This window comes from Lissotriton vulgaris, chromosome 8, assembly GCF_964263255.1.
Source record: "Lissotriton vulgaris chromosome 8, aLisVul1.2, whole genome shotgun sequence".
NCBI classification, from domain to species: Eukaryota; Metazoa; Chordata; class Amphibia; order Caudata; family Salamandridae; genus Lissotriton; species Lissotriton vulgaris.
This window is the reverse complement of record NC_141696.1, coordinates 203438464-203460932: the sequence shown is the minus strand read 5'-3', so window position 1 is coordinate 203460932 and position 22469 is coordinate 203438464. Positions and strand designations below refer to the sequence as shown.

Below are 22469 nucleotides of genomic sequence, written 5' to 3'. Positions count from 1 at the left end.
CTAGTCTGTTTCCGACTCACTACATGTCATGTTGTGTTATGCATGCTATGTTGCTATGTTTATGCAAACAGATACACCCCACCCGTTCTATTGTATATCCTAGGTTTTCTGGTCTCTTTGCTCAGGAGCTCTATGTATCACAAGCAAAAAAGGAAACCTCAATGAAAGCATGGACAATGAATTTAGTAATGCTGTTTTGTAGTTTTAGTGCGTCTTTATTTTGCCCAGGACGAAAACCTGTTTTATTTATAATGCATTTATTAAAGGTAAAACGAGGATAGAGAAAATTGATGTGCCAAATGTCTTTTCCAAACCCACATTAATCTTCTTTTATGAGCTAGATAAAGAGCTGGTTTCAGAAATAATTACAATTAAAGCAGTTGCTCAGAACAGGATTCTAGCTGCATGATTTACTGGCTGTGACCTTTTCTTTTGCAGAGAGATTTCGGGATTTACTGCTTTCCCATTCCAGTGACGCTGCAGAGATTTTACCGTTCCTTCATCAAAGGCATTATCCCTCGTAAGTAAGGCGCGGAGGAGAGATTCTGCTATTGTCTTTAGGGTGTTTTTGTTTTTGAGAAGTAAAAACATTTTTTTCTGAAAGGGCAGCTTGCAGCAGAGCTCCTGTGCAGTCAGCGCTGTGCTCTGCCTGGATGTGCCAGGAAGCCATGGGCACGCTCTGGCAGCGGACCAGCTCTGGGTGAGGGGCTGCTGGCAGGGTGATTGGGATGAGCTGGGCGGCTCAGTTTCATTTCACTTGACACTGGCAGATCTTTTATCAGATAATCCCTGCTCTTACCTGCTGGGATCCCCCTTTAAGGCTGACAGATTAGGTTGGGTTTCAACAAGCTATGCAGGAGAAGCAGAGGCATGCTAAAACAATTGTAACTCTCTAAAAATGAGCTTGGGCAAGCTGGGAAAACATTTAGTCCTGTATAACTAGAATGGCAGTGGTAAGACCACTTTCACACAACTTGCTTACTTACAACTTTATTGCGTTCACACAGATCCTAAAATGTATATAGCAAATAGTCCCAAGAAAGTATACACCGAAATATATAGATAAAGTATGGAATAAAAATTGATAAAAACATTTTTACAAATTAAAAATGACTAGGCCCCAAGAACAGTTTTAAAGTGTATATGTGCAAAGCAGCAACAAGTATGGCACAGGATAAGGTGCTTGAAGTTCCCACAAGTACAAAATAGCAAAATGTTTAAAAAAAAAAAAAAGAAAATTGATAACATTCTGATCTGGCAAGGCTTTCCAAAAACACAGTGACGCAGCTACATAATTTTTTACGCCTAATCCAAAGAGCATGCCAGAATCTAGAAAGACCAAATACAATAGGTTGTCTGGTATCAGTACATAAGAGTCTTAAGACCTCTAGATGATGCCCTTGGCCCACCAAGAAGCATAACGGAATAATCTATTTTTTTCTTATCGACTGGTAGTTCGGGCAACAAAAAGAGTAAATAAACTATGGATTCAGAGCCAATTTAGCAAGTAGGGCACAAGTCTTCCAAAACGTTATTGCTGGACCATTTTGAGCAGAACAGTTTGGTGGGAAGTGATTTCACACAACCAATTTGAGCCACTATGTTAGGATTGGCACTTTAAATGGGAGGAAAAAAATGTCCCAATGGGAACGTGTTATCACGGCAGGTGCAAGGGACGAAACTAATAGGTCATGTTGACAGGCAACAGTTCCTCAAATGGACAGTATAAGTAGTCAAGTTAAACTTTATTTCGGTCATAGACCATAAAAGTCACAGAGGAGAAAATAAAATACAGTACATAAGCCCAGTTAAAAAGCACAGTTAAAAACAGTTATTAACAAAACGCAACGTTTTAAGAAAAATAATGTGGGCTCACTTAAGTGACAGCAAAACAAATACCATAAGTCTTAAAACCAATAATATAAAATAATAATTTAAAAGCCATAAATAGAAAGATATTCACATTTTTAAAAAATGTACACATATACTGTGCGTGCAAGAGGAATGATTCCATTCGCTATAGTTATGCAACAAAAAATGTATCTCAGCCCTAGAGATTAGCGTTGAATGGCTTTGCACCGGATCAGCCAGACACTCTCTAGAAACTTGGTGATCGAAAACACGATGTTGGTCGAGGTGACGACTCTGCAAAATTTCAGGGCAACCCTATACTGGTGCACTCCTAACAAACGTAGAAGGGGGACAAGCCCGCATTTGCGCTCCTGAAATAGAAGGGGAAAAAACAGCAGATGGTAGTTAGTTTCCTCACACCCATTGCATGCTGCACAGAGGCTACTTCCCCCACTGGCCATGTTCCCGTTTAGAGCTGTAAATGATGTGAGGAGAAGAGTGCTCAACCTGAACCTTATATAAAGGGATTTAGTGGAGGGAGGATCGATCTGGTCCATATAGGCCTCAAAAACGAAAAGGGTTTGAACTCTATAAAGTGGTCGCTAAGGTACCCTGGACTTGGCTGGTTAATCAGACATAATAGGCACTTCTTGGAAGGAATGCAATTCTTGTATAGGACAGTATCAGCACTTTTCAGCATTGCTGCATTAGTTCTTCAGAAGGACTACGATACTTCACGTCTCAGTGGGGTGTGATATTTGTATGGGGCAATACCAGCACTTCTCAGCAATACTTCTAATGGACGGATAGCGTCAGCACTTCTTAGCAGTACTGTGATACTAGAAATGGACAGTATCAGCAGCATTTCTCTGAAAAGCTGGAATACTTGTAAAGGACAGTATAAGCACTCCTTAGCAGGGCTAGAATACTTGTAATAGATCAGCATTTCTTGGCCATGCCTATTGTGGGCGGTCAAAATTCTTTTCTGCAGGATTACCATCCCTTTACAGGAGCCATTATGTCCCTCAAGGACTGTTATACTTTTAAGGTGATGCTACCAGCATATTTCTGGAGTAAAAACCTATGTAGTGATAATATAACTGTCTGTCCCTGTTTGTTGCAATAGAAATGATCCTGTATGCATGCTACACACCTTTCAATATTACTGATCCTATTCGCAAAGGTAAGTTATCATGTTATGATCGCCTCAGGCAGAGATCTACGCCTGCACCAGAAGGACAGGATCTCCCTATGGATGCAATTCATTATTTCCTTATCAAGATTTCCTCCCACTTAAACTCGGACAACTCTTTTTTTAAGCTGAAGTTCATTTTTAGTAACTTTCTGGCCGTTTGTGGAGATTTCCATCACTAGGGCAAGTATATCTGTTAGAAATTACCCTTTTTTGCATGATATTCTTCCAGATGATTGTCTTTTTTGTGCTGAATCTGTTTCTTCTGGCCATAGGACACGGTGCACTTTAGTCCTGCTAACCAGTGCTAAAGTCCTTATAGTTTCCTCTCTAAACATGTTAGATATGGCATTCAACTTTTTGGCACATAAAAGTGGGCCTCACAGACCTCTCGTCAGAACACTGTTGGGCCTGTGAAGATCAGAAGAAGGACTTCCCTGCTGTTTGAAACCTGATGGAAGATTGTACCTGCTTGTCTTGAACCCAGGACCCAGAAGTGACTACAAGGGTCAATTGGCGAACTACTACTTAAGCTATAGGGACAACACACGTTTCCAGAGGATCGTCTGACCAGTACCAACTGGACCTGCCCTGGACCCTGCTGCTGGCCTCTGTTAGAGTGAGTCCTGACTTCAGGTCCTGGTGTTTGGATGTACTCCTCCTCTCCCCCAATCACAAGAAGTGGAACTTGGAAACTTTTTGCCAATTTTCTGTTCAAAGCACAGACAGAGACCAGGGTCACAATGGAACTGTAGCAACATACGTTGAATCTCCCATTTGCCTCAACTTGCTGGTGTGTGCTGCTGAAGGAGATCCAAATTTTGGAAAAATTTCTAGGTTCGAACTTAGAGGGCGTCATCAAGACCGATGATGATCAACATCCGACCAACATCAAGGCCTTGTGACTTTCCCGCCTTTGTTGACGACCGCACCAGTTCCCAGCTTATCAGCTACCTCCTGTTGTTGAGCATCACTTCGGATCCAGCTTGCAGGTTTCCCCACCGACTACGTGTCGATGATCACTTTTTCTCTATAAAAGTTTTTAAATCAGAAGGTAAACTTTTCACAGGGATGAACCTGACCCTTGTATCCGACCCACACTCCACTGCATTTTGATTTTGATCCTGGCTAGCGTGATCAGACAACCATGGATGGTGCTTTGTTCTATTTGACACTGTTTTAATTTGAAAGTAAAAACATTAATACCTCCAGCACTGCATATTGGGTTTTGTTCATTTTGGTGTCATTTTATTTATTAAAATCAATTGTATATTTCTAAATTGGTATGGGATTTTTCTTGTGTTGTGTTTTCACTTCATTCCTATTTGAGTACTGCATAAATAATTTACACATTGCCTCTAAGATAAGCCTGCCCGCTTTGTGCCAAGCTACCAAAGGGGAAGCACAGGTTTATTTAATGACTTTTGTGGTTCAAACTGATAAAGATTATCATTATTAATTGACCTCCCTCAACTACTTCTCATCCCCAACTAATAGTCCAATTTCTTACAATCTTCCATTAATAAATGTTAAATGGGCACTGTTGGGACACCCAGTACATTTCTGAATATATTATCACTGCTGTCAGAATATCATTCAGGCATATTCGTCATAAAAGGCAGGTCTGGTTATTATGCAGCAAAGCATTGTAGGCAACATCTGGCCTTCCTCTCATTGCGACTTTGGTGATGTCCTCTGTTAGGTAATTTGAGATGTCTTTAATGATGCTGTTAATGATTTAACATGTCAAGAGTGATGTAATATGTGATGTCTTAAGCAGTACATGACTGGGTGAAAGTTAGTTTACTGAACCATAATGTCAGAATTTTAGTGTTTTTTAGGTTTTGTTTTGCAGCCATGACTGCACCTTAACTTTGGTTTGTTCATTGAATGTCTGAGGTTTCCGAAACATATGCTATGGTGTTGTGAGCAAGCCTAACCATAACTGCACTTCAATCTTTTGTTTTTATTAGTGAATTTCTGTGGTTTTTAAGCATATTAAAGTTAAATTCTAACCATTGCTGTCCACATATTTTGGCTGTGACTAGTAAGGAATTGCTGCAATTTCTGTAGAAAACCTTTGAAGACAACCTAACTATTGCAGGACATGGCTTGTAGACATACAAAGCAGGGGTTGAATGCATCACACATGTTTATGGCTAGTCTCTGTAACTTAACTGTACCAGGGATTTTGTATGCAGAATCTGTTTTCAAACCTAAATCAACTGCTCTGTAGGTATCTGTCTGCCGCATTCGATACTGTCAACCACGTGACCCTGCTTGAGAGGCTGAGAGAGGCTGAGAGAGGCTGGGGTTGATGGCACGGCCCTGCTCTGGTTTCACTCCTATCTTAGAGATAGAAAACAGGCCGTATCCCTCCCTCCTTTCCAATCTGCCTTCTCCCCTGTCCCTCACGGTGTACCCCAGGGTTCCTCTATCAGTCCGATCCTTTTCAATGTGTACTTAAAACCACTGGTCACTTTAATCAAATCCCACAAGATGACTACAGTAAATTATGAGGACGATACCCAGCTCATTCTCTCTTGGGAGGGCGAAGACTCCATTCCTCTGGAAGCCTTCCACAACTGCCTAAGAGACACCGCAGGCTGGTACACCGGAACTCCCTCCAATTCAACTCCTCGAAAACTGAGGTTCTGTTCTGTCCTGCGAGCCGTATACCTCGCCTTCTGCCTGCGGAGTTCTGGCCCCCGGAAAACCGAAACAATCCGCTACCTGTCGCCAGCGTTCGCAATTTGGGCGTCATGCTAAACAACAAACTTAGCATGGAAACGCAGGTTACAAGAACAGTCGCCACCTGCTCAGCCCTTATGCGCTCTCTGCGCAAAATCCTTCCATTGTTACCACCTCCAGCCCGAGCATTGATAGTCAGGTGCACTATTCTAAGTCGCCTAGACTATTGTAACGCCCTCCTGCTTGAATCTCCTTCGACACTGTTGGACAGACTCCAACGAGTCCAGTCGGCAGCAGCCAAACTGGCCCTAGGATGGACCAGGAGATCCTCGGCCACTGCTGCCTTGGCCAAGTTGCACTGGCTTCCCTTGAAGCAACGAATAGCTTTCAAGGCCCTTTGCTTGGTCTTCAAGGCACTACACGGTTCAGGACCAAGACCTCTTCAACATCTGTTCTCTTGGTACATCCCTACCAGAACGCTATGATCCGCGACCGCCTGCCTCGTGAAAGTACCAAGATTTAAGAAGGCTAGGATCGGGGGAAGATCTTTCAGAGTAGCTGCTGCCAAGCTCTGGAACAGTCTGCCTGCCGACATTCGCCAAATTCCTCAGCTCCTACCCTTCAGGAAACGAATAAAAACTTGGCTCTTCCCCCAGCCCTCCACCCCCGCCCCCCCCTTAATTAACTCCCGTTGCTTCTAACCCAGGAGTAAGCTACCAGCGCCAGGATACCTGCCAGGTGACAGTCGCGCTCTATAAATGTTTTAAATAAATAAATAAACAATAGCCATATTTCATGGTCTTTGACAGTACGTAGTGGGGTTCAGTTACAGGGCTGGGTGCAGTAAGGCTCTTTTGGTCTGTAAAGCTTGTCCTAGTGTTGGTATGCCAGGTTGGCAGTAGGTTTGCGGTACATTTAACCATTCCTCTGGGCCATATGCAGCCATGAAGCTTGCAACTGGTGGTGGTGCACTAGTGTCTCCACAGGTGGGCACCATTAGTCAATGAAGCTTGAACCCTGTGGTGATGTACCAACAAGGCTAACCTAGCCCCTCCACTGCAGGGCTACTTGAATCAGTCAAGCTTGCATCTAGTGGTGGTATACCAAGCAGCCAGAACTATCCCCTCCGCAGCCAGGCCCTTTAAATCCATGACATTTATATCCAGCACTGTGCGTGTATGTTAGACCTGTCAGCCTTACGATGGTCTTCCCTCAAACCTTTTATCTTATACCTCCTGTTTTTTTATATATTTGTTTTTGTTGGTCTTATGACTCTGCACACTTTACCACTGCTAACCAGTGCTAAAGCCCTCTCTCCTTGAACATGGTGGAATTGGCTTACACTCAGTTGGCACATTTACTTTAGTTCTAAGTCCCTAGTGAAGGGTACTACATATACACAGGCCTGTAAATTAAATGCTTCTAATGGACCTGCACGACTCATTGTGCCTCCCACTTACGTAGCCCTGTAAAATTTTTCCCAGGCCTGCCATTGCAGCCCGTGTATGTAGGTTTAATCTGCCATTTCGACTTGGCAAAATAAACCTTTTGCCAGGCCTAAACTTTACTTTTTTAATACATATAAATCACCGCTAGGATAGGCCGTGACAGACCATAGAGTGCAGTGTATTTAAAAAGTTGGACATGTACTGGTAGTGAAACACTCTGAGATTCGTTTTTCACTACTGCAAGGCCTGTCTCTTCCATAGGATAACATTGGGTTATGTTATTACATTTAATAAGCGATAACTTTCAATTGAGAGTGGGTAAAAAAGTAAAGATTGGTCTCTAAAGAATTGTAATTTAACACCCTCTTTAATGGTAAAGTTAGATTTTAAGTAACAGCTCTGAACATGCCACTTTTAGAAATATGGCATTTTCTTGTCCTGACCATATGGTGCCTGCAACCTGTATCCTGGGTCACATGACTAGGTGTAGCTGGAAAGTTGGTCTTTGTGTATTGCTTCCAGACAGTAACACAAAGGGGAGCTAGGTATATGCAGAATGAGCATGTTGCTTGAACATGAAGTACCTTGAAAAACACAAGAGACCAGAAGCGTTTGGCAAATCAGGAACAGTTCATTTAATTAAACAGTGCTGCTGGGAGAAGAGTTACGGGCATAGGGTGTGAGGACTGTCTCAACTTACTATCAATCTGACATGGGTTTTTATACAATTTTTTCAATGCCATAACATAGTTCTGGTGATCCTTTTTTGGTAAGGAATGTGAACCCCTGTCTTTTGCACATTATGCGTGGATACTATGTGGCCAGTGGAAAATGTGTCCAGATATCCGGCATGGAGAGCATGTGATCACCGCGTGTACTGCGTGTGCTGTGTACTGCGTGTGCTGTGTACTGATTGGCTATATGTTCCTAAATTCATATGGCATTTAACTCTATGGTGTTTGGGAACCCGCGGATGCCTCAGGCCATGTGTGCTTTATTGGGGCCAATCTCCCTGGTGTTACTGCGCCTATCTGTTGGATTGATCTGGGGTTTCCTGTCATACGTTTGTCTGCCGGCTACATACCACCCCACCTCTGACCTCTCTATCAATGACCTCGTGCCTGGGCCTCAGGGCCTGGCTGACTACATATTTCTGAGTTGGGATTTGATGTGCGAATTTGTCAATAAAATTGCAACTTCATTTTTATACATAGACATCAACTTTTTCAATGTTAATAAGCTATCTCTGTCAGATTGAGGGATGTGTAGTTGTCACCTACCACAATTGCACATCACAAAGGTTCTGCCTCAGCACACTCACAAAGGGTTTCAGATTAGTCTTCCCATCCACAGACAAGCTATGGCCAGGGCAGGGAGGCAGGAAATTCCAGACACCTCTGTAGAGGGAGAACTCTAGATGATTCTCCCACTTCAAAGTGGCACCAGGTATAAATATTGGACTCTCAGGCTTGGCACTTCCGCACACTTCTGGACCTGTGGAAGACTCAGAATAAGGACGGCTGTACTGCTCTCCTGCAATAAATACTTCCCAGCTTCCCTGTTACTCTGATACCTGAGTGAGAAGAACTGGGCCAGCATTTTGATCCTAGGACCATCTGAGTGACTAGTTGGGCGGCCTCCTCATCAGAGCCCCAGGTACAGAAAAGGCTCCAACCATATTGAACCATGCACTTGGACACTACCTGATGTGCGCCCGGGCCCCCCCTAGTGGTTCCCCTGAAGGCTTGACCCTTGGAAGTGGTGCTAAAGTTTCTCTGCCAGCTAATCTGTGGTCTTCAGCAAAACCAATGCAACCTCTCACAGCTTCACATCACAGCCTCAAAGCCCCTCGGAATCAGTCAGGCATAAATTAATGTATTCAATGAGGAATCCAGATGGGCCTCGACCTTGTGTGGACACAATGTGGCCAGTGGGAAGCGTGTTCAGATATCCGGCATTGGGAATGCATGATCACTGAATGAGCTCTGTTCTGATTGGTTACGTGTTGCTAACTTCATGTGGCCTCTGACTTTTTGGTGTTTTGGGAACACACTTATCCCACCGGCCATGCATGCTTTATTGGGGCCAATCTCCCTGGACCATTGTGGTGCCTCTGCGCCTATCTGTGGGATTGATCTGGGGTTTCCTGTTTGTGCGTTTGTCTCCTGGCTACATTCCACCCCACCTGTGACCTGTCAATCAGTGACCTCAGTTCTGGGATTCAGCGCCTGCCTGACTACGCATTTCTGAGTTGGGGTTGGCGTGGAGTTCATAATGAGCAATTTCGTCAATAAAGATGCAACTTCTTTTTATATATTAATGCATAGTTATTCATATTCATTACAAAAATGGGGTGACCCAATACCAGTCTTGGACCTGGGCTCAGTTCGATATAGAAAACAATGGTCCTAAACCTTTCCTTTATGCAATATAAATCAATTATATCAAAACAATCTTTAGAGATCACGAAATGTCTGCTCATAGTATTTAAAACGTATCAGAGAATAATGTGCAGCAGCCAATGATATCCAGAATAACATAGTTCATTCAGTCATAATTGGAAAAGCAGTTGTAGACTTTCCTACATTCATATATTTATAAACAACAAAAAATGCAGAGTGGTTGCTCCAAGGGAACGTGCAAAAAAGTGGGTGCTCACATGTGGTGAATGGGAAGGATCCCAGATGGAAATAAGAAGAGAATTTAGAAAGTGGTTCAGCAATTTGATTGATAGAGGAATATCAATCCGGGTGACCTGGCCATAGAGTATCAATAGTTTACATGGTCTATTTACATATATTACACAATCCAAGAGTGTATCTTTTTCTAGCATGACATGTATGGGGGTTGTTTTTGTCCAGGTTCGATGGGTATAGGTGTCGACATTTCGACCCGACTTGGCTTGGGGCACAGAGGGTACTTGGAGCCTTGGCCTGCAGGTCTTCTTCAGGACTGGGGTGGGCAACCAACTGGGTGATGTGGTGTCTGTGTGTCACATCCGAAATGTTTTGTGGAGAGGACCAGTAGAATCCTTACTAGTACAATGCAGGAGGCACACATCCTCTTCTGTAGGTGTATCCTTATTCAATGGGTATTATTCAATATTACTCAATTGGAGTTCAGGAGCGGACACTGACGCTTCAGTTCCCGGCATTTATTGCCTAAAGAACCGACTTAGGGGCCTATTATGATGGCGGACGGACCTGACTCCGTCCCCCACCCCGGAGTAGGAGGGACCATCCGTAGGGGCAGCGGCGGGCCCTCTGTGCAAATTAGGATGTGACCGCCACCCTGGCGGTCACATCCTGTATTTTTAACATTGCGGCGGGTGCTGCTTGAAGCAGCACCCGCAGCAATGTCAAAAATGTTAGCTGTGCATTTGCATGCACAAAGCGACAGGCACCGCGCGATGCCTGCCGCTTTGTGAGGTACCATAGGTACCCCCATGTGCACCACCCACCCCCCCTTCAACCCTGGGGGCCCGCAACGGGCCCCCAAACAAATATCTGTATACCTTTGCCGGCGGAAATGCAACCGTGTAAAGGCATAGAATTCCAGACATCCTAATATGGCTGGCGGTGTCTGATAGGCACTGCCAGCCATGTTAGTGCTTTTCTGCCGCGGACGGGAGGCGACCGCAGCGGAAAAGCTGCGGACGGTAAAAAGATCCCCCAGCCATCCTAATCTGGCGGGGGGTCTTTTTTCAGTCCGCAGCGGTTTTCCCGCATCCTCCGGGTCGGCGGTGGCTTCCGCCGGCCCGGAGGATGCGGGAAAACCAATATCATAATCGGCCCCTTAATGTAGTGCGACCACCTCGCTTACCCGCTGATCCCCAACTGGGGGGATCAGCAGCCAAGTGATGCATTGGTCATGCAGGCTCCCTTAATTGCGTAGTAAGGATACCCGATCGACAGGAAACATACAGCAGGCCTGAATCCCCAGCAGCAGTAAAAGTTTGTATGCCCAACATTGTCTCATTGGTCCTTGTTTTGGTTTTGGTACAGTTGATTTTTGGGATGTAGGTGAATGGGTGGCATTTACTCTTGGGGTTTGTTTAACTGGACATTTGGACTCTGTGTTTGTGTGAAGGCATTACCTCCCCAGACAGTTACCCCTCCCTGCAGAGGCTGTGGCCCTGGACCCTGCTGGACTGATTTCCCTGTCCCTGTCTGAGGTTGCTGTTGCCACATGTCTGTCCAAGTATCTGAGCCCTATTGCGGTGGTGCGATGGCTGACTGACCTCCCTGTGGCTGAATAATTCGGGGTTTCCTGGCGCTTAGTTTTATGGATGAGGATTTTGTGGCAGCTGGCCCTGGCCCATCGATCTCTGGTCATGGTAAGCTTTTAACCACCATCTGTCTTCCAGGTGGTCCATCTTGTGGTAATAACATAACATAACATAACATAACATAACATAACATAACATAACATAACATCAAGCTTCCTGCAGTTTAGCAAGTGGGAGCTAAAATTGGTCTTTAATAATCTAGGAGGTGCATGAGGGAGAATAGTGTGAATGGTAAATCTTCTGTGATAAGATATATATCTACTCAGTCTCAGCTGGATTTACCTAAGCATCTATCATTAGTGAAAAACACCCAGCAGAGATTCTATCATGCACGTATGCGACTGGGCGTATTATATCAGTTTGTGTCCTGCCCTAAGAGGGTCGCCTGGACATCTGGCTTGAGCGTCGGTTGAGCTGTGCTTGTGATGGAGCGGTTCCGTCATGGCCCGCCCCGCTCAATAGAACGCTCAGCGCAGGCGCGAAATTCGCGCCGCGCAGGTGCGCCGAGCGGGCCATGACGGAACCGCTCCGTCATCAGCACAGCTCACCCGTAGCTGATGACGGAGCGGTTCCGTCATCAGCACTTAAGGGGTTAAACGGCTATGTAATCTCAAGAATGAATTAGTCTTTTATACTGTTTCAATGTATATTACACGTGTTATTGCTAGAGGAAAATAACTAGCAGAATTGGACGATCTTAAATATGAAGATTAGAGCCTATAGTACCCTGAATAAGGAAGATATAGCTGGCAAACCGTTTTTAAGAAATAGATCTTTATGAAATGGTTTCTAATAGTAGTTTTAGGATATTTATGTGCAGTTCATTTTAGGTTGTAAATTGGATCAAGATATTGTTTCTGTAACTGTAAAATTCATTTTGTTTATTATATTACTTTTTTTATAATATATATTGCAAAGCTTTTTAATGCCATGCATTTTAAATCTGCTTTTATGGATAAATATTTATCAGAGTAAAGATTTGATTGATTGACTTTATGGTGTTTTGGGAACGCATGTATGCCTCCAGCCATGTGTGCTTGGTTGAGCCAAACTCCCTGGACCATTATTGTGTCACTGTGCCTATCTGTGGGATTGATCTGGGGCTTATTGTTCATACATTTATCTGCTAGCTATGTGCCACCCCACCTCTGACCTGTCAATGAATGACCTCAGGCCTGGGTCTCAGCACCTGCCTGACGGCGTATTTCTAAGTTGGGGTTGACGTGGGGTTCATCACTAAAGATGCAACTTCGTTTTTATACATAAATGTATCGTTATTCAAATTGACATAATTGTTTTCAATATTAACAAGCCATCTCTATCAGGACGAGCATTGTGGAGTTGTCTACCACCACATTTGAACATCACAAAGGGTCTGCCTCAGCACAATCACAAAGGGTTTCACAATAGTCTTCTCTGCCCCCAGACCAGCTTGGGCCAAGGTAGGAAGGCCGGAAGTTCCACAGACCTCTGTAGAGGGGGGACTCGAGAAGTTTTCCCACTTCAAAGAGCCCCAGGTATAAATATTGGACCCTTAGACTTGGCATTTCAGTACACTTCTGGACCTGTGGAAGACTCACAATAAGGAAGGCTCTACTGCTCTGCTGCAAGAAGGACTTCCCTGCTTCCCTGATGCCTGTGTGAGAGGAACTGGACCTGAAGTTTGATCATAGGATCACCTGAGTGACTCCAGGGGCTAGTTGGCTGGCCTCCTCATCAGAGCCTCATGCACAGAAAAGGCTCCAACCTTGCACCTTGACATTACCTGCTGTGAGTCCAACCCCCCTTAAGTGGTTCCCCAGCAGCCTTTACCCTTTGAAGTGGTGCTAAGCCAGCCCAGTTGTGGTCTTCAGCAGAAATTACGCAACTCAACGCAACTCCTCACAGCTTGACATCACAGCCCACAGCCCTTCAGAACGCCACTGCGCAATGCCTAGCTGAGACAAGACCTCGACTCACAGCTCCTCGGAACTGCTGCTGTGCGTTGCATCTCTGACACAGGGCCTCCCATCACAGCTCTGCAGCTCATCAGAACCATTGTGCATGTTGTATCTTAAATACAGACCTTGCATCACAGCCCCGCTTACTCACAACTGGGGCTGCTCAATGCATCTCCAATGTGGGACCTGCTGGGGCCTTGGGGGGTAGTGTGGTGGGTGCCCTGGTTGGGTACAGTGGCACCCACCCTTTTTTGGCTGGACCCCAGTGGATGGGATCTCTCTTGCCAAAAACAGCCCGGGTGGAGGGCCACATGTCCCCTCCTCTGTAAATATGCTGAAGGGCCCCAAAGGATGGGATTCCCTTGGCCGAAATGAGCCCGGGGAATGGAGGCTGCATGCCTCCCTTCATCTTAAATATGGTGCGGGCCCCCAGAGCCAAAATCGACTCAGGGACATAGGCCACATGCCCCCTTCCCCTTAAATACGTTTCTGGGCCCGGGGGGATGGGGTGCCTGAGGTCAAAAGCATTCCCGGGAGGGTGCCCCTCAGCTGTAAATGATGTGCCAGGCCCCAGACGATGGGGTCCGCGGGGTCAAACGTGGCCCAGGAAGGGGTGCTGATCCTGTTGGAATATGGAACTATATATATTATGGAGGAGAGAGTGAGTTTATATTAACCGCGGTTCCTGTGATGCGCACGAGGGCCCCTTTCACCAAGTGGCCGTGGATACCATTGGAACTTGATTGATGTGTTACTGAGGAGTCGAATAATCTACGGCCCGCCATTGAAGCCTCCGAGGTTATTGCAAAAAACACAGTTGATGGACAGAATGCAGAACAATGTCTTACATTCACCCCAGTACAAAGATCTGGGCCTAAATCCATCATTTTTTTGCACTCCACACCACCCTAGGTCAGACACTGGCTATATGCAAATCAGCCTTGACCCTGTGCCTCATGGGAACAGTCCAGCCCGAACTACCAAGCCATGTCTTTCCTAGACCGGAATCAAGCATCCAAGGACCGGTTTCTGGCTATCAGCCTTCTTCAGCCTGGATAGCTTGACTCCAGTGATGTGGAGCGCCTGGGACTCACGTCTGAGCATACCCAGCCCACTCAGGGTGAAAATTGCAAAAAACACAGTTGATGGACAGAATGCAGAACAATGTCTTACATTCACCCCAGTACAAAGATCTGGGCCTAAATCCATTGTTTTTTTGCACTCCACACCACCCTAGGTCAGACACTGGCTATATGCAAATCAGCCTTGGCCCTGTGCCTCATGGGAACAGTCCAGGTTATGGCAGAAAGTTCGGGACTTTAGCAGCTACAAGTTTTATTTAAGTGAAGCCCCACCACACTGCATTTGGAATGCCAGCACATTTTGGGACTGGTAGTTCCTAATACTGATGCGAGCAGGGACAATCCTTTGCAGGTGAGCCCACCACCACTTGGAAGGAGGAGCTTTAATTGATTTGTTGTGTGGGTGCCTGCACTGCTTACGGACTATGGCATTTGAGAAAGGCAAGAGCCGAAACCGGTCATGCCACTGTTCCTGAATGAAATACCTGCTGAAGCCCCGCTGTGTCCCTGGTGATCTTCTTTATGGAGGAGAGAGTGAGTTTATATTTAGCGTGGTTCCTGTGACACGCACGAGGGACCCTTTCACCAAGTGGCCGTGGATACCATTGGAACTTGATTGATGTGTTACCCAGGAGTCGGATAATCTATGCCCGCCATTGAAGCCTCTGAGGCACTCAAAGCAGCTGAAAACATCAGGCATAGATGGTGCGGAGAGACGCCGTTACTTGATCTGTGCCTTCAGGTGTGCTGCCTCTGAGGTTATGGCAGAAAGTTCGGGGCTCTAGAAGCTACAAGTTTTATTTAAGTGAAGCCCCACCACACTGCATTTGGAATGCCAGCATGCTGCATTTTGGGACTGGTAGTCCCTAATACTGATGTGAGCATGGACAATCCTTCGCAGGTGAGCCCACCACCACTTGGAAGGAGGAGCTTTAAATGATTTGTTGGGTGGGTGCCTGAACTGCTACGGACTACGGCATTTGAGAAAGGCAAGAGCCGAAACCGGTCATGCCACTGTCCCTGAATAAAATACCTGCTGAAGCCCCGCTTTCTCTCTGGTGATATTCTTTATGGAGGAGAGAGTGAGTTTATATATATTTATATATATATATATATATATTCACTGAAAAAACCATAGTTTTCAGGCCTTATATAGTTAGGAATTAGCATTTAAAAAACCATTGAAATTGCTCCTATATAGTTAGTTGTTCTAACTATATTTTGCACACCCGCAATCCACTGCTGATGATGCCACATATTACATCATTCATGACATGGTCAGTGACATCACTGATGACATCTCAAATGACATCACTGATGACATCACTGGTGACATCATCCAGTGAATGTGGTTTGCTTGGTTATTTAAATATGCATTATATATAGCAATTTGCATTGAAGAATGAGTGGATATATAGAAATAAATATTTGGATGGAGGATTTAGTAGCAGTGTAATTGACTGTTTACTTTAACCTCTTCGACGCTAATGACGAGCTCAGCTCGTCATGAGGCAAAGTGGAGCCTCACTCATGACGAGCTGAGCTCGTCATGATCGCATTCGTTTTCGTGGTGCTTCAGCGCACCAGGGGAAAACCATCCGCATCGATGCGGTTAACATTTTATAGTGTCTAACTAAATATAGTGCATAGTGATTAAACTGCGTGAATATCTGTATCACTTTGTCAGTTGTTGTGTAAACTGGTTCTGCAGTTGGTTACTAGCTATGTGAAAGTCTATATTAGTTATTGATTAGTTAACTGAGTATTTGTATGGGAGAGTGAATGTGTGTGGTTCGGTGGGGGGTGTGTGACTGCCCAAACATGTGTGAATAGTTGATTAGTGTTCTATTTGTCATTGACAGCATGTATAAATGAATCTACAGCTAAGTGTTTAGATGTGTGTATACATCTGGGAATCACTGAGTGGGTGTTTAGATACTTGTATTGCTGTGTCAATGGATTCAAATATGATACTCTGTATTTTACAAAGAGTGATGAAAGATGTTACTAGTGTATGAAAAGGTGTATGTGATTGTCACGTAGATGATGTCATCAGCGATCTCATCAGTGATGTAATTTGTGATGTCATCAGTGATGTCACTGACCATGTCATGAATGATGTAATATGTGACATCATCAGCAGTGGATTGCGGGTGTGCAAAATATAGTTAGTACAACTAACTATATAGGAGCAATTTCAATGGTTTTTTAAATGCTAATTCCTAACTATATAAGGCCTGAAACCTATGGTTTTTTCAGGTAATTTCAAAGGTTTTTAAAAGCTAATTCCTAACTATATAAGGCCTGAAACCTATGGTTTTTTTCAGTGAATTTGCAAGGTTTTTTAAATGCTAATTTCTAACTATATAAGGCCTGAAACCTATGTTTTTTCAGTGAATTTGCAAAGTTTTTTAAATGCTAATTCCTAATTATATAAGGCCTGAAACCTATGGTTTTTTCAGTGAATTTGCAAGGTTTTTTAAATGCTAATTCCTAACTATATCAGGCTTGAAACCTATGGTTTTTTTCAATGAATTTCAAAGGTTTTCTAAATGCTAAATCTATTAGCGGATAATGTTTAAATATGTTAATATCCTTGTGGGACCACCTGAGCAGCCCTAGGGGGTCAGGGTGTTTCTACTGTGCCCCCTTTTTGCACTCTACACATTTGTTTTTCTGCTTCTTTTGTGCCTCGGTCTACTGAGCACAAGATTTTTGCCCTGGGGGTCCTTCAGGGACCCCCTGAGAAGGGCTAGGGGGTCAGGGGGTCTCTACCCTGCCCCCTTTTCGCATTTTCCACTCTTGTTTTGGGCTCCCTTGTGCCTCAGTTCTCTGAAAAACAAGATGGTGGCCAACACTTTCTGGTTTCAACAGTTTGGAATGTTGACAGACGACTGCCAGCCAATAAGGAGCTCAATCGCACACGTCGGGGTCCGCGCACGTGCGCGGACCCGTATGCACGGGTGCACTCACGGTGTCCCACCTATAGATATATAATTTTTCAAAGTTGATTTTCTCAAAAACTACTGGAGGGATTTACACCATTTTACCAAAAGGGCGTACTCTGTACCAGGCCCTACCATTTTGCCAAGTTTGGTGTAATTCCGTTCATCGGTTCGGGCTGTAGCCTTGTCTAGATGTCCTATGGAAAATTGCATAGGGGAAAACACGTTTTGGGACCCTCCTTTTTTCTCGGCCCCCGCTACACGAATCTCCCCGAAACTTTCAGGGAAGGAGCGGAGCGTAACGGGCCATCTTCTTTGAGAAATTCACATAGATTCATTAACCGGCGCCAAAGTTATTCCCAATAGAATGTTGTGGATTTCCTATGGAAACTAGGTCCTAAGTATATATACCTACTGGCAACCGCCAGTAGGTAATATATACATATATATATATATATATATATATTTTCACTAATAAAACCGAAAGTTACAGCAACGTTATAGTTAGGAAATAGAATTAAAAAACCTTTGAAATTCACTGAGAAAAAACAATGCCCAATTTAAAGAGGAGAATCCTCCAGAGGACACTTCTGCCATTGAAAACCATAAAAGCAACTCTTAGAGGCACACTCATAAAAATTGCAGACACAAGTATAAAACTCATGAATACCAGCTGGCAGACATAGAATCTCAAATCAAGCAACATTCCTATTCTATCAGACATTCTGCAGGATCCTTTGATCTTCCAAGATTTAGTAGTTTACAAAATGACTATAATAAAATTCTCAGCTTGAGAGCACAAAAGTGGGTGCAGACCTTGAATATTAATATTATGATGAACAGAAACAGAGCAGGGAATGTTTCTGCGAACTACCTGAAGACACAAATCCACTGTTCTGCTATCAGTAACTTGTTTGGTAAGTTTGCCACCTCACCTCAGAACATCCTGAATGAGTTTCAAAATGTTTATGTGGATTTATACAATCCAAACCTTACAACTTCTCCTGAGCTAAGCCGTGAATATCTTTCATCTTGCGCTCTCCCTCAAGCTTCGCAGGAAGATTGGATTTTTCTTACTGCCCCAACTGATAGTGAAGAGATACAGAGGGCCATTTATTTTATCAAAGCTGGAAAGGCATCCAAACCGGATGGCTACACTGACAAATTTTATAAAGTCTTTGTGGATTCAAGTAACAGATTCTCTTGGTTCTGCATTTGAACAGTACACAAATGTAGGTTCTGTAACTGGCTCTGCGACAGAGGCCACAATAGTGGCTATTCTACAAGAAGGGAAGGATCATTTGGATATAAGAAACTACCAGCCTATTTCCTTAATCAATATAGACTGTAAACTATATGCTAAGATTCTGGCATTACATTTGGAAAAGGTCATACTAAAGCTCATTGCCCCCTCTCAAACCATCTTCCTGAAGGGTAGACTGGCGACGGACAACATTAGATTATTCTGCCAAGCATTTGATAAGGATTGTTTTTACGACTCCTGCATATGATTATTCACTCATTCCGGTTAAAGATTATGGCACTTACAGATGACATTTATCTGTTTTGCTTGTTGTGGCTCTTTTCACTCTGTGATTTTACTGTCAACCTTTACAGAAATTGCACTGTGTATTCTCTGTCTTATTCCAACTTCAATAAAATAGGTTTAAATAAAAAAAAAATTAAATTAGACTAAGCCCTACTTTAATGATACAGTCCCAGATCTACTACTGGTTATATGTGTGATTTGTCTTTTAATTTGACTGCTCATGTGGTGAGATAACGCGGCCCGTTGTCAGCCGCGGCCCGTGCAGGTAAGAGCGGTGGAACCGGATTGGGGGGGATTCAACAGACTACCACACAAGCAAAAAAAAATATTAATTTTCCCTCGTCATCATCTGTCGAATCCCACCCCAACCCAGCCCCAACACCCCAACGCCCCACCACTCTTACCTGCACGAGCCGCGGCTACCCGTTGTTTCTAAACATTGCTTTCAACCCCATCGATAGAGGCATGTTTCCTGTTTTGATGGAATTGCTCATGGTATTCTCTGGCTCATTTTATTCTCTGTTTGGATATCTGATAATTCTCCAAGGAACAGAGAAGGCTGCTTCTGCTCTCTAGGGAGGATTTAAATAAAATCGCATATTTCTTTTGCTTCAGGTCTTACAGCGTCTTTGGCTCATTTACTTTCCCTGACATTTTACCATCCAGAGGATGAGCTGTCCCAAGGGCAGACAGCTTTTCGCTTCCTCCTATGCTAAAGACCGACTGCTTACCCATGGATTACTTTGCTTTCATTGTATTCTTGGAAATGTATTTGTAAGCCACAATTAATGGGACCCATTTTTACAGTCTAGCGCGTTTGCTTTAAATGCCCAATCAAAATAAATGTGTCCGGGATGTATTTCTTTTGTTTTCAGTTTCTTGATAAATTCCTCTTTTGATTCATCACTTAATTATTATATTGAGTCAGCAAAAATTATGATCATTTTGCATTCTTGAACAGAAGCCTATACTCGTTATTTTCATCTTTCATCACGACAGAAACTCGTTTGTTTAATACATGAAATTCCTGTGTGCTGTAGGTTAGTGAATTGAAATGAACCTTCTTTCTAATCGGATTCTTGGGAGCTTTTCATATTTATCATTTTAAATTACCAATTTATATTGTTTCATAAGTAAAGATGAATTCCGCATTAAATATGGGGCTGGGTATCAGATTTGCAGTTTGCGTAATTTCAGATTATTTTTCAGAAATTTCGCAGAATTATGCAAATTAAATTATGTAAATTTCGCAAACCGCTAGTGATAACCCATGGTAAAGGCCCAAGTTCAGACTGAATTCCAAACTCTAAGGGCCACATGTATCAAATTTGGAAATTGCAATTACCTAATTGCGATTTTTTGAGAATCGCAATTAGGTAAGCGCTACTTCAAATGTATGAAACTCCATAAATTTCATATATCGATTACTAGTGGGTCGCAAATCGACCTACCTCATTAATATTCATGAGTTAGAACGCAATTTACAACCTCCTAGGAATCACTAAAATCACTGGGATGGTGGCCTGCTGGGGTCAGCAGACAACCATGTTTATGACAGCTTTTAAATAAAGCAATAGTTTTTTTAAATGCACTTCATTTTCTTTAAAGGAAAACGGGTTGAGTTTAGAAAATAAAAATTCAAACTTTTTTTTTCATTTTTTAAGAGCAGGCAGTCCAAGGGACCACTGCCTGCTCTTTAAAAATGTTTTAACAAACATTCTCAAGGGACCGCTTCCCATTTGCGAATGGGTAACCACCTACTTGAAGTAGGTGGTAAAATATAAATGTTTTGCGACCGCATTTATGGTCACAAAACATTCATACATACCGTTAGGATTCGCTATTTGGAAAGGAAGCCCTAAACACGCCCCTTCCAAATACCAAATCGCAAACCCATATTGCGATTCGGTAGCAGATTACTGAATCGCAAAATGGAGTTTGATACATGTAAAAAGCCTTTTTTGCGTATGGGGGAAAGGCCTCATATACTAATGTAAATTAATTAGAAATGTAAACACAATAAATGGATGCAATTCAGCAATAATATTTTTTTTCCCCAGAGTTTTATATAGCGCAAACTAGACCCGAAGGTATTGAGTCTCAGAGCGCTTTACATAGTACCCCTTGCGTTAGATGAGGACACATTCACAGGGAGATTAAGTGATTTGCCCAAAATCACAGGATGTTTAGCGTCATTGCTAAGACTCGAACCCGGTTCCCCAGATTCGAGGTCGACCGCCCTAGCCATTAGGCCAACTCCTCTACATTTTAGCACATCTAAAAATAAACAGTCAACATTCCAGCTCTAGGTCAGTCCTGACGGATATGGGAATGTTGTTCTAAATCCTGGGCGCAAGGTATTACTTTGAGGTGTAGTCTGGATCCCTGAATTAACAGGTTTTATCTTGGAATATATTGAGATACATGCCATGGTTTGATATACACTAAGGGCAACCCTGCCATGTAGAATTCAATCCTACTGTAATACTCAGTCTTGGAGAAAACATTAAACCATACTTGTCTGAGAGGAGGAGACAGCTCATGCAGAAAGTGAATTCTTACTATCTGTACTCTGAAATGTAAGAAACAGATAGATGGAAAGTAAGAATTTTCTCTTGACCTATTGCTTTGCTCTAGAAATTGTAAATGCTGACACTATTGGACAAAGTTGGTATGAGCAGAGAGAATTCATGGGTTGCATGGTCAACTAGGGGAAAAGCTAGTTTGAATAAGAATAAGAATTACAATTGTGGGACCCTGGAAATGATATATTAACAGAGGATCCTCAGAGACTACAAACTACACATTTAATTCCTCACAGTAAAATTTAAGAAGCAGGTCAAAGTGTGGAAAACAGGGTAATCAGAGTAGCTCTTTCAACTTCCATGAAGGTGGTTGTCAGTAGAAGAGGCATCATTAATAACGCCTTCTCAAAAGCAGCAATGGAAGCCTTGTGGTGGAACTTGCACAAAGGTAAGGCATATAGGTAGGACAGGTTTCCTAGTGAGTTCCTGAGAAAATTCACAGAGTTTTCTAGTAACTCCATGAAATTTTACTGAGTGCTACTACGCAATCTCCGCCCAGGGTTAGTTAAGAGAGGCTGCATGGTTGACCACTAGGGGCGGTTGGTGCAGATGGACATACATTAGGCACATTCAGTGTCTCTGGAGTGTCCCCACGGGAGACATACCTGACTTGGCTACTATTAACCCCTTCGATGCTTCTGACGGAACGGTTCTGTCACGAGCACCGGTTGGGCTGTGCTTATGACGGAACCGTTCCGTCACGGCCACGCCCGTTTCTTAGAACCTTCAGCACAGCGCGAGAATTTGCGCCGCACTGAAGGTGTTAAATAAGACAGCAGTGTGAGGCTGTCACTGCAAGCACTACAGTCTCCAGCCACAATCAGGTGGAGGTCAGACCAAAATTGGAAAAATACACCATCAAATAAAATAATTAAAATAACATCAGAAAGTAAAACAA

The 22469-nt window shown here is 43.6% G+C and overlaps 1 protein-coding gene across 1 annotated transcript in view; it reads left to right on the top strand.

Annotated features, from left to right (window-relative positions):
- NOX4 (NADPH oxidase 4) overlaps positions 1–22469 on the top strand; it is a 727367-nt gene that overhangs the window by 604398 nt on the left and 100500 nt on the right. The window contains exon 13 of the mRNA XM_086933983.1: positions 439–520. Coding sequence (XP_086790109.1) covers positions 439–520 — 82 coding nt within the window. The remainder of the gene's footprint in view (positions 1–438; positions 521–22469) is intronic.